The sequence below is a fragment of the Salmo salar genome, chromosome 21 (assembly GCF_965601325.2).
Source record: "Salmo salar chromosome 21, fSalSal1, whole genome shotgun sequence".
NCBI lineage: Eukaryota > Metazoa > Chordata > Actinopteri > Salmoniformes > Salmonidae > Salmo > Salmo salar.
In genome coordinates this window covers 21,128,017-21,141,066 of record NC_138311.1, presented here as the reverse complement: position 1 = coordinate 21,141,066, position 13,050 = coordinate 21,128,017, and the positions used below count along the sequence as shown (strand labels likewise).

Here is a 13,050-nt window from a genome sequence, read left to right as displayed (position 1 = left end):
ATGCTTCATTCTGACATGTGTTTATGGCATTTTGAATGCAGTGTTACATTTTGAAGGAGATGTGAGGCATTTTGCATTTTGTGTGTGCAGTTTAGGGAATTGTGTGTAGAGTTTTGGAAAAAAAGGAGACAGTTTTGAAAACGTGTGTAAGCAGTTGGAAAAAACTGTAAACGATGTTGGTTAATGCTAATGCTAATGGTTTGCATCAACATAGCACTGTTCCACAGGTATCAAAGCACTTTTGTGTAGCAGGACACACCAAGGCCTATCGCTCTACTACCCAAAACATTATTGGATTCCCTTTCCGTTTGTTGCAGGCCCAACCTTTCACCCCTCTGTCCTAATTGCCCTCTCCTATACGTTAATGCTTATTCTGTACGTGTTACGCTCAAGAACAGACTATCATAAATAGACACTGCTCCACAAAAACACAGACCACACTGTTGTCCCTTAGGACAGTCTTCCTCAGTTCAACCTAATTAACGAGACATCCTTTAGCACAAATGTCATTGTAATAGTCAAGCACAGACCATTTTCTGTCCCTCGCATTGTAGCTGCAATAATCTTCCCCACACATTGCCCATACTAAATTTGACAATACCAATGATGCCCATATGTTGCCCATATGTTCCCTATACGTTGCTCCCCACATGCAACAACTCTCCTCAGCCTGTTCTGCAAGTCAGTGGCAGAAACCGGCCCTTCTTTTCAGAAAGCGCTGTAGTTTCAAAGAGCCCTTTTTCACTTTCTCTCAGGGATCCAGTTCTTTTTAATCACTTGCATACCAAGGCAGCTGGAGCCAAGTTCAACTGACATAGCCCTCAGCTTATGTCAAACTGATCCGCTTTTAAAACCCAGGAACCCAGGAAATCTCTGTCAATTAGACATTCTGTGGTTATTAGGTCATATCATTCATCAGCACTTCAGTTTGGTGGGGAGGTGTCATGCGGTTTCTGAGTAGCTATGGTTTAGTACCAGACAGAAATACAGTGTATCTCATTTACAGAAGTATTCACACCATTGAGTCAATACATCACCTTTGGCAACGAGTACAGCTGTAAGTCTCTAAGAGCTTTGCACACCTGGAGTGTACAATATTTGCCCATTATTCTTTCCAAAATTCTTCAAGCTCTATGAAATTGGTTGTTGATCATTGCTAGACAAACCCTTTTTATGTCTTGCCATAGATTTTCAAGCAGATTTAAGTGAAAACTGTAACTCGGCCACTCAGGAACATTCACTGTCTTCTTGGTAAGAAACTCCAGTATAGATTTGGCCTTGTGTTTTAGGTTATTGTCCTGCTGAAAGGTGAAGTAATCTCCCAGTGTCTGTTGGAAAGCAGAACAAACCAGGTTTTCCTCTAGGATTTTCCCTGTGCTTAGCTTCATTAGGTTTCTATTTTATCCTGAAAACTCCCCAGTCCTTAAAGATTCCAAGCATACCAATAACGTGATGTAGCCACCACTATGCTTGAAAATATAGAGGGTGGTACTCAGTAATGTGTTGTATTGGATTTGCACCAAACATAACACTTTGTATTCAAGACAAAAAGTGAATTGCTTTGCAACATTTTTAGCAATGCCTTATTGCAAACAGGATGCATGTTTTGGAATATTTGTATTCTGTAAAGGCTTCCTTTTTTCAATTTGTCAATTAGGTTAGTATTGTGTAATACCTACAATGTTGTTGATCCATTCTCAGTTTTCACCTATCACAACCATTAAACTCTGTAACTGTTTTAACCTCTCTTGGGTAGGGGGAAGTATTTTCACGGCCGAATGAAAAACATACCCAAATTAAACGGCCTACTACTTGGGCCTAGGAACTAGAATATGCATATTATTAGTAGATTTGGATAGAAAACACTCTGAGGTTTCTAAAACTGTTTGAATGATGTCTGTGAGTATAACAGAACACATATGGCAGGCAAAAACCTGAGAAAAATCCAACCAGGAAGTGGGAAATCTGGTTCTCGTAGTCTTTTCAAGTCATTGCCTATCTAACACGCAGTGACTTAGGGTTAATTTTGCACTTCCTAAGGCTTCCACTAGATGTCAACAGTCTTTAGAACCTAGTTTCAGGCTTTTGCAGTGAACAGAGATCGAACAAGAAGGCCGGGAAGTTAGTGACTCAGAAAATGACATGAGTTTTGTGGCGCGCATTCACGTGAGGAGGTATCTGTGTTCCAAAACATTTTTCAAGACATTGGAATCGTCCAGTTGGAATATTATTGAAGTTTTATGTTAAAAAGGCCCTAAAGATTGATGCTATACAACGTTTGACATGTCTTAAAGAATGTAAATATAACTTTTTTTTTACTTTTCGTCGTGAAATTTTGGGCGCACTTCCTACATTTGGAGTAGCTTACTGAACGCGCAAACAACAAGGAGGTATTTGGACATAATTTATGGACTTTATCGAACAAAACAACATTTATTGTGGACCTGGGATTTCTGGAAGTGCCTTCTGATGAAGATCATCAAAGGTAAGTGAATATTTATAATGCTATTTATGATTTTAGATGACTCCAAAATGGCGGGTATCTGTATTGCCTGGTGTATCTGAGCGCCGTACTCAGATTATTGCAAAGTGTGCTTTCCCCGTGAAGCTTTTTTAAAATCTGTCACAGCGGTTGCATAAAGGAGATGGTTATCTATAATTCTTTGAATAACAGTTTAATATTTTATCAACGTTTATGATGAGTATTTTTGTAAATTGTTGTGCTGATTCACCGGCGGTATTGGAGGCAAACTATTTTCTGAACATCACGCGCCAATGTAAAATGCTGTTTTTGGATATAAATATGAACTTTATCGAACAAAACATACATGTATTGACTAACATTGAGTCCTAGGAGTGTCATCTGATGAAGATCGTCAAAGGTCAGTGCTTAATTTTAGCTGAATTTCTGGTATTTGTGACCCCTCTCCTGCTTGGAAAATGGCTGTGTGGTTTTTCTTGTGTTGTACCTGTCCTAACATAATCTAACTTTATGCTTTCACCGTAAAGCCTTTTTGAAATCGGACAATGTGGTTACATTAATGAGAAGTGTACCTTTAAAATGGTGTAAAATAGTCGTATGTTTGAGAAATTTGAATTATGAGATTTTGTTGTTTTGAATTTGGCGCTCTGATTTTTCACTGGCTGTTGAATAGTGTGAACCGTGGGTGGGACCTGGGATCCCTGAGAGTGCCTTCTGATGAAGATCATCAAAGGTAGGTGAATATTTATAATGCTATTTATGAATTTAGATGACTCCAAAATGGCGGGTCTCTGTATTGCTGGTTTGGTTTTCTGAGCGCTGTACTCAGATTATTGCAAAGTGTGCTTTCACCGTGAAGCTTTTTTGAAATCGGTCACAGCGGTTGCATTAACCTCTTGGGGCTAGGTGGGACGCTAGCGTGCCACCCGTGGTGCACTCCATCAACAGCAGGTGCATTTCAAGAGCGGCAAATTTGAATCCAAATAAATGTCAAAATTCACATTTTTCAAAAATACAACTATTTTACACCATTTGAAAGATAAACATCTCCTTAATCTAACCACGTTTTACGATTTCAAAAAGGTTTTACGGCGAAAGCATAAATTTAGAGTATGTTAGGACAGTACATTTACAAGAGGTGTGTGTAATGTTTTGTCAAGTCAAAGACAGGGTCACCAAAACCATAAAACCAGCTAAAATGATGCACTAACCTTTTACAATCTCCATCAGATGACACTCCTAGGACATTATGTTAGACAATGCATGCATTTTTAGTTCTATCAAGTTCATATTTATATCCAAAAACAGCGTTTTACTATGGCATTGATGTTGAGGAAATCGTTTCCCTCCAATAACCGGCAGTCAAGTCAGCGTCACAAATTAAATAATTAAAATTAGAAAACATTGGTAAAATATTATATTGTCATTTAAAGAATTATAGATTTACATCTCTTGAACGCAATCAACTTGCCAGAATTAAAAATAACCTTACTGGGAAATCACACTTTGCAATAATCTGAGCACTGCGCCCAGAAAAATACGCGTTGCGATACAGACTAGACGTCATGTTGGGGAGATCTAAAATCGAAAATACTATGTAAATAATCCATTACCTTTGATTCTCTTCATCAGATGTCACTTCCAGGTATCACAGGTCCATAACGAATGTAGTTTTGTTCAAAAAAGCTCATCATTTATGTCCAAAAATCTCCGTCTCGTTAGCACATGATCTAAGCCAGCCGGACTTCTCGTCATGAACGAGGGGAAAAAATATATTTACGTTCGTTCAAACATGTCAAACGTTGTATAGCATAAATCATTAGGGCCTTTTTTAACCAGAACATGAATAATATTCAAGGTGGACGAATGCATACTCTTTTATAACGTATTGGAACGAGGGTACCCAACATGAACTCGCGCGCCAGGTGTCTAATGGGACATCATCGTTCCATGGCTCTTGTTCGGTCAGATCTCCCTCCAGAAGACTCAAAACACTTTGTAAAGGCTGGTGACATCTAGTGGAAGCAATAGGAAGTGCCAAAATATTCCTAAGCCCCTGTGTTTTTCAATGGGATAGGTTTAAAGTCAATACAACACATCAGGTATCCACTTCCTGTCAGAAAATGTCTCAGGGTTTTGCCTGCCAAATGAGTTCTGTTATACTCACAGACACCATTCAAACAGTTTTAGAAACTTTAGAGTGTTTTCTATCCATATATAATAAGTATATGCATATTCTAGTTACTGGGTAGGATTAGTAACCAGATTAAATCGGGTACATTTTTTTTATCCAGACGTGCAAATGCTGCCCCCTAGACCCAACAGGTTAAGGAGATGTTTATCTATAATTCTTTGAATAACAGTTTAATATTTTATCAACGTTTATGATGAGTATTTTTGTAAATTGTTGTGCTCATTCACCGGACGTTTTGGAGGCAAAATATTTTCTGAACATCACGCGCCAATGTAAAATGGGGTTTTTGGATATAAATATGAACTTTATCGAACAAAACATACATGTATTGTGTAACATTGAGTCCTAGGAGTGTCATCAGATGAAGATCATCCAAGGTTAGTGCTTAATTTTAGCTGTTTTTAACCAATTTTTGCTGGTTTTTGTGACGCCTCTCCTGCTTGGAAAATGGCTGTGTGGTTTTTCTTGTTTAGGCTCTGTCCTAACATAATCTAACTTTATTCTTTCGCCGTAAAGCCTTTTTGAAATCGGACAATGTGGTTGGATTAAGGAGAAGTGTATTTTTAAAATGGTGTAAAATAGTTCTATTTTCCAGAAATTTGAATTATGAGATTTTGTTGTTTTGAATTTGCCGCCCTGATATTTCACTGGCTGTTGATAGTGTGTACCGCGGGTGGGACGCTAGCGTCCCATGTAGCCCATAGAGGTTAAGAACATTTTTCTCCTGAACTTATCAAGGCTTGCCTTAATGAAAGGGGTTTAATACTTATTGACTCAAAACATTTTCGATTTAAATTTGTAATGATTTTGTAAAAAAAATGTAAAACAAAATTCCAGTTTGACTGATGTTTTCACTGATGCCTTGAAGTCAGTGAAGGTGGCTTACAATCTCATCTGTAGCTCAGACTCAACTCATTGTAATCAATGAATTGTTGAGGCATGGAGGAACTTGGCAGACATTACATCTAAGACTAGATACTAGCCAGTCCATATGGAGGTAAGGACGAGGGATGATATTAAAAGGAGCTCCATGTAGAAGTCAGTGCATTCTTTGCCAGGCTACAGCTGCACCAACAACATACTGTAGCTTCACATCGTGGGAGTGCATTTCCATTGTCTGACGTTCCTACAGGGATCACATACACCAGTGGCAGTCGGTGCCGACGACGATGAGACAGCCTATAGGGAAGAGGTCAGAGACCTGGCAGTGTGTTGTCAGGACAACAACCTCTCCCTCAACGTGAGCAAGGCAAAGGAGCTGCTCGTGGACTACAGGAAAAGGAGGGCCGAGCACGCCCCCATTCACATCGAGGAGGCTGTAGTGGAGCGGGTTGAGAGCTTCAGGTGCCTTGGTGTCCACATCACTAAGGACCTATCATGGTCCAAACACACCAAGACAGTTGTGAAGAGGGCAAGAAAATGCCTATTCCCCTTCAGGAGGCTGAAAATATTTGGTATGGGACCTCAAATCCTCAAAAGGTTCTACAGCTGCACAATCGACAGCATCCTGACAGGTTGCATCACTGCTTCGTATGACAACTGCTCGGTATCCAACCGCAAGGCGCTACAGAGGGTAGTGCGTACGGCCCAGTACATCACTGGGGCCAAGCTTCCAGCCACCCAGGACCTCTATACCAGGCGGTGTCAGAGGAAAACCCTAAAAATGGTCAAAGACTACAGCCACCCAAGTCACAGACCGTTCTTTCTGCTACCGCACTGCAAGCGGTGCCGGAGTGCCAGGTCTGGGACCAAAAGGGTCCTTAACAGCTTCTACCCCAAAGCCATAAGACTGCTGAATAGTTCATCAAATGACTACCTGGACAATTGGCATTACCTCCCATATTTTATTCTTATTTATTATAATTGTTTGCACTAACTCTCTTGCGCAGGCTGGAAGTACACTCACTGGACTCACACATAACACTCCAACCCTCATATACACACACACACACAAAACATTCACACTCATGCATACTTTAGTTGTTTTATTATTTAATCTTTATTTAACCAGGAAAATGATTATTTTGGACCAAACCAACATTTGTTATTGAAGTAGCAGTCCTGGGAGTGTATTCTGACGAAGACAACAAAAGGTAATCAAACTTTTGTAATAGTAAATCTGATTTTGGTGAAGGCTAAACTTGCCGGGTGTCTAAATAGCTAGCCCGTGATGGCTGGGCTATGTACTTAGAATATTGCAAAATGTGCTTTCACCAAAAAGCTATTTTAAAATCGGACATATCGAGTGCATAGAGGAGTTCTGTATCTATAATTCTTAAAATAATTGTTATGCTTTTTGTGAACGTTTATCGTGAGTAATTTAGTAAATTGTTAGTAAATTCCCCGGAAGTTTGCGGGGGGTATGCTAGTTCTGAACGTCACATGCTAATGTAAAAAGCTGTTTTTTGATATAAATATGAACTTGATTGAACAAAACATGCATGTATTGTATAACATAATGTCCTAGGTGTGTCATCTGATGAAGATCATCAAAGGTTAGTGCTGCATTTAGCTGTCTTCTGGGTTTTTGTGACATTATATGCTAGCTTGAAAAATGGGTGTCTGATTATTTCTGGCTGGGTACTCTGCTGACATAATCTAATGTTTTGCTTTCGCTGTAAAGCCTTTTTGAAATTGGACAGTGTGGTTAGATTAACGAGAGTCTTGTCTTTAAAATGCTGTGAAATAGTCATATGTTTGAAAAATTGAAGTTTTCGGATTTTAGAGGAATTTGTATTTCGCGCCACGCCCATCATTGGATATTGGAGCAGGTGTTCCGCTAGCGGAACGTCTAGATGTAAGAGGTTAAAATGGTGTAAAATAGTCATATTTTTTAAAAATTGCAGTAATAGCATATCTAAGGTATTTGAATAACGCGCCACAGGATTCAAGCGTCCCACCTAGCCCATAGAGGTTAAGAACAAATTCTTATTTTCAATGACAGCCTAGTGGGTTAACTGCCTTGTTCAGGGGCAGAACAACAGATTTGTACTTTGTCAGCTCAGGGCCGCAGAGGGCACACTGCTGGTCGGTGCTGGGGGGGTTCCTCAGGGAGTCGAGGCAGCAGGCAGGGCACTATCGTGTCACCCCAGGTGAGTCGGCACCAGGCTCACCCAGAGCCCCCTGTTGCTCACATGTATGTGTTTATCAAATTTCCTAAGTTTTCCCCGCATACCCAGCATAAGGCGCTCGTAGATTCAGGTGCAGCTGGAAATTTTATTGACCATTCTTTTGCCCATAGTTTAGGGATTCCCCTGGTTCCTGTAGATATGCCCTTCCCTGTGCACGCCCTCGATAGTCGACCATTACGGTCAGGGCTGATTAGGGAGGCCACCGCTCCACTAGACATGGTTACGCAGGAGGGTCACAAGGAGAGAATCAGTCTCTTCCTTATTGATTCTCCTGCGTTTCTCGTGGTGCTGGGCCTACCCTGGTTGGCCTGTCACGACCCCACTAATTCGTGGCAACAGAGGGCTCTCAAGAGTTGGTCACGAGAGTGGTCAGGGAGGTGTGCAGGGGTTTCCATCGCTGTGACTACGGTGGAAAGTCCAGACCTGGTCTCCACCGTGCGCATCCCCTCAGAATATGCCGATTTGGCTCTTGCCTTCTGTAAGAAGAAGGCGACTCAATTACCACCCCATCAACGGGGGGATTGTGCGATAAATCTCCTGGTAGACGCAACACTTCCCAGGAGTCACGTGTATCCTCTGTCACAGGAGGAGACGGCGGCTATGGAAACATATGTCTCCGAATCCCTGGGGCAGGGATACATTCGGCCCTCCACTTTACCTGCCTCCTCGAGTTTCTTTTTTGTGAAGATGAAGGATGGAGGTCTGCGCCCGTGTATTGACTCTCAGGGTATCAATCGGATCACTGTGAGGTACAGCTACCCACTGCCTCTTATCACCAGTGCGATCGAGTCAATGCACGGGGTGCGCTTCTTCACAAAATTGGATCTCAGGAGCGCTTACAACCTGTTGCGTATTCGGAAGGGGGACGAGTGGAAGACGGCATTTAGTACCACCTCAGGGCACTATGAGTACCTCGTCATGCCGTACGGGTTGATGAATGCTCCATCAGTCTTCCAGGCCTTTGTTGACGAGATTTTCCGGGACCTGCACGGGCAGGGTGTAGTGGTGTATATCGACGACATTCTGATATACTCCGCTACACACGCCGAGCATGTGTCCCTGGTGCGCATGGTGCTTGGTAGACTGTTGGAGCAAGACCTGTACGTCAAGGCTGAGAAATGTCTGTTCTTCCAACAGTCCGTCTCCTTCCTAGGGTACCGCATTTCCTCTTCAGGGGTGGAGATGGAAAGTGACCACATTTCAGCTGTGCGTAATTGGCCGACTCCCACCACGGTAAAGGAAGTGCAGCGGTTTCTAGGGTTTGCCAACTACTACCGGAAGTTATCTGGGGTTTTGGTCAGGTAGCGGCTCCCATTACCTCACTGCTGAATGGGGGACCAGTGCGGCTGCAGTGGTCGGCTGAGGCGGACAGGGCTTTTGGGCACATGAAGGCTCTGTTTACCTCGGCTCCCGTGCTGGCTCACCCGGATCCCTCTTTGGCGTTCATAGTGAAGGTGGACGCGTCCGAGGCTGGGATCGGAGCCATGCTCTCTCAGCGCTCGGTCAGCGAATCTATGATGTGGGAGACCGGGAGCTGTTGGCTGTTGTCAAAGCTCTGAAGGCGTGGAGACATTGGCTAAACACCCTTTTCTCATCTGGACTGACCACCACAATCTGGAGTACATCCGGGCAGCGAGGAGACTAAACCCTCGCCAGGCAAGGTGGGCCATGTTCTTTACCCATTTTGTTTTCACTCTGTCCTACAGACCAGGTTCCCAGAACACTAAGGCAGACGCACTGTCCCGGATTTATGACAGAGGAGTGGTCCATGGATCATACTCCCATACTTCCGGCCTCTTGCCTGGTGGCACGGGAGTCGGACACAGACATCGAGCGGGCGTTACAAACAGAGCCCACTCCTCCCCAGTGTCCAGCTGGGCGTCTGTACGTTCCGTCTGCTGTCCGCGACTGTTTGATCTATTGGGCCCACATGTCACCCTCCTCTGGTCATCCTGGCATCAGTCGGACGGTGCGTTGCCTTAGTGGGAAGTACTGGTGGTCCACCTTGGCCAAGGACGTGAGGGTTTATGTTTCCTCCTGCTCGGTGTGCGCCCAGTGCAAGGCTCCCAGGCACCTGCCCGGAGGGAAGTTACAACCCCTCCCCGTTCCACAATGGCCGTGGTCGCACCTGTTGGTGGACTTCCTGACGGATCTTCCTCCCTCACAGGGCAACATCACGATCCTGGTCGTTGTGGATCAGTTTTGTAAGTCCTGCCTTCTCCTCCCTTTGCCCGGTCTCCCTACGGCCCTACAGACTGCAGAGGCCCTGTTCACTCACGTCTTCCGGCACTACGGGGTGCCTGAGGACATAGTCTCTGATCGGGGTCCCCAGTTCACGTCCAGAGTATGGAGGGCGTTCATGGAACATCTGGGGGTCTCGGTCAGCCTCACCTCAGGTTTTCACCCCGAGAGTAACGGGCAGGTGGAGAGAGTAAACCAGGATGTGGGTAGGTTTCTGCGGTCATATTGCCAGGACCGGCCGGTGGAGTGGGCGGCATTCATCCCCTGGACAGAGATGGCCCAAAACTCACTCCGCCACTCCTCCACTAACCTCACCACTTTCCAGTGCGTACTGGGGTATCAGCCGGTTCTGGCACCTTGGCATCAGAGCCAGATCAAAGCTCCTGCGGTGGACGAATGGTTTAAGCGCTCGGAGGAGACCTGGGACGCTGCTCATGTGCATCTGCAACGGGCCGTGAGGCGACAGAAGGCGAGCGTCGACCGCCACCGCAGTGAGGCCCCGGTGTTCGCACCGGGGGACCGGGTCTGGCTCTCGACCCGAATCCTGCCCCTCCGCCTGCCCTGCCGGAAGCTGGGTCCGTGGTTTGTGGGGCCATTCAAGGTCCTGGGGAGACTGAACAAGGTATGCTACAGGTTACAGCTTTCCCTAGATTACCGTATTAATCCCTCGTTCCATGTGTCTCTCCTCAGGCTAGTGGTGGCTGGTCCACTCCAGGAGTCTGAGGTGCGGGAGGTTCCTCCACCCCCTCTGGACATCGAGGGGGCCCCGGCGTATGCTGTTCGAGCCATCCTGGACTCGAGGTGTCGGGCAAGGGGCCTTCAGTACCTCGTGGAGTGGGAGGGGTACGGTCGGGAGGAGAGATGCTGGGTGCTGGTGGAGGACGTCCTGGACCCTTCGTTGCTGCGGGAGTTCCACTGTCTCCACCCGGATCGGCCTGCGCCTCGTCCTCAGGGTCGTCCCCGAGGTCGGTGGTGGTGTGCTGGAGCCGCGCATCAAGGGGGGGGGGGGGGGGGGGGGGGGGGTACTGTCACAACTTCCGCCAAAGTCCTCTCCTTGTTCGGGCGGCGTTTGGCGGTCGACGTCACCGGACTTATAGCCATCGCCGATCCACTTTTCATTTTCCATTTGTTTTGTCTTTGTTTTACACACCTGGTTTCACTTCCCCAATTACTTGTTCATTATTTAACCCTCTGTTGCCCCATGGCTTTTTGTGAGAGATTGTTTGTATGTTATATGGTCCGTTATGTGGGCTTGCTTTATTGTATTGTATTTGCCTATTTTGAGTAAATTACGTTTATTTACTCATATCTGCTGTCCTGCGCTTGACTCCTCTACACAAGCTACACACAGACTCATTACACATAGATATCAGTTTTATTCTTTGGCTGTGCGGAGTGTGTGACTCGCTCTGAATTTATGGGCTGTGGGGACATTAGTTAAATAAGAAGAAAAGTGCTTAGTCTTCCACAATGATAACCACAGAGGGGGAACAGCATGCTGCGCTATCAAAATGCCAATGGAGGAAGATTGATGTCCGGGCAAGAGAGAAGTGCTCGCTAAGAACCCTGGTCCGCCTCACAATCCCTCTCCATGTCCCGACAGCCTGCCAGGGACAGAAAAGCTTTCTGCCTTAATTAAGTGTGTGTGTGTATGTGGGGGGGTTACTGAGTGCGTGTGTGTGTGTGCGTGTGTGGACATTGAGTGGTGGCTACATGCACAGGGATAATGACTCTGCTCAGCAAAGCACAGACTATCTGGCAAGGTTCCCTGGTGAAACTGATTCCAGGCAATATCCTGGCCCCATGGTCCTGTGTGTGTGTGTGTGTGTGTGTGTGTGTGTGTGTGTGTGTGTGTGTGTGTGTGTGTGTGTGTGTGTGTGTGTGTGTGTGTGTGTGTGTGTGTGTGTGTGTGTGTGTGTGTGTGTGTGTGTGTTTGCATGGGTGCGCGTGCCCATGTGAGTGATTCTGATTTCCTTATCTCCTCTGTCCCTCCCTCATCATCCATTCTACCATCGGTGCACATTTCCTGGGCAGCTCTGCTGCTACTGGCATGCACACAACCATTGTTTCCAGAGCTGCCAGACAGACAGCCAGACAGACAGCCAGCCAGCCAGCCAGCCAGAAAAACTGGGAAGGCACGATAAAGAGAAGGGAACTGTGTGGCACAATAGGTGACACACTTTCAAATAGTAAACACCATAAAGCCTACTACATATTCCTATTTCAGCCCATTCATAGATGAAAAAGTCCTGGATTGTTTGATCGATTGGATTTCATACACTTTTTCCACCTGAAATTTCACCTGCTAAATTCCTGCCCGCAAAGATACCAAATCCAATAGCATTGTAGCTTGGATAACATTGTAACTGCTACCACGCGAGTGTAATACAACATTCACAGCCCTGACTTGTGTTCACAATGACTGTATTTCATGACAGCAATGTTACAGTGATAATGTCACTCGTACACAAAACAGATGAGCTGAGTTGCAAAATGACAGTACATCCTTTCATTATGCAGCCTAACCAAGTGATGTAAGCTTACCTTGTCTTTCCTTATCCTCCTAAAGGGAAAGAGGCAGGAGAAGAAGAACTTCCCCCAACTGAAGACCATGGCCAGACACCAGCCTAGTCCAGCCATCGTCCTCACCTCCTCCTTCCTCTGTCCTCTACCACACTTCTTCGCTATCTCTCGCTTTCTCGCTCCCTCTAATTTCAGATATCCTGCGATACAACGCTCACAGGAACCATCCAGCTCTCAGCTAGCTGTGGAGGAGGTGGGAGTAGGTCTTACATTCGTTCCCTGAAAAAAGTGTCACCTTCCTGGGCTTCAGCCACCTAGATGTTCCCCTAAAATGGAATGGAGGCCACCTTTACGAGTGAGGAGGCCAGAACCACACATGACAAGGTCCCATCCCACTTCAGCTTTCCAAGCCTAGCAACCATACAGCATCCCTGCTTAGGAACACTCTCTCTCGCCCTCATTCTCTCTCTGTCTGGATG

At 45.3% G+C, this 13,050-nt stretch overlaps 1 protein-coding gene across 8 annotated transcripts in view; it reads right to left on the bottom strand.

Moving 5' to 3' along the window:
* Positions 1-13,050, bottom strand: part of tns1b (tensin 1b) — a 313,864-nt gene that overhangs the window by 229,543 nt on the left and 71,271 nt on the right. The window contains exon 1 of one of the 8 annotated variants that reach the window (XM_014164406.3): positions 12,593-13,005. The exons of the other annotated variants lie outside the window; for them this stretch is intronic. Coding sequence (XP_014019881.1) covers positions 12,593-12,688 — 96 coding nt within the window. The 5' untranslated portion in view covers positions 12,689-13,005. Of the gene's footprint in view, positions 1-12,592; positions 13,006-13,050 lie in introns of those variants that run through there. 8 annotated transcript variants of the gene reach the window in all.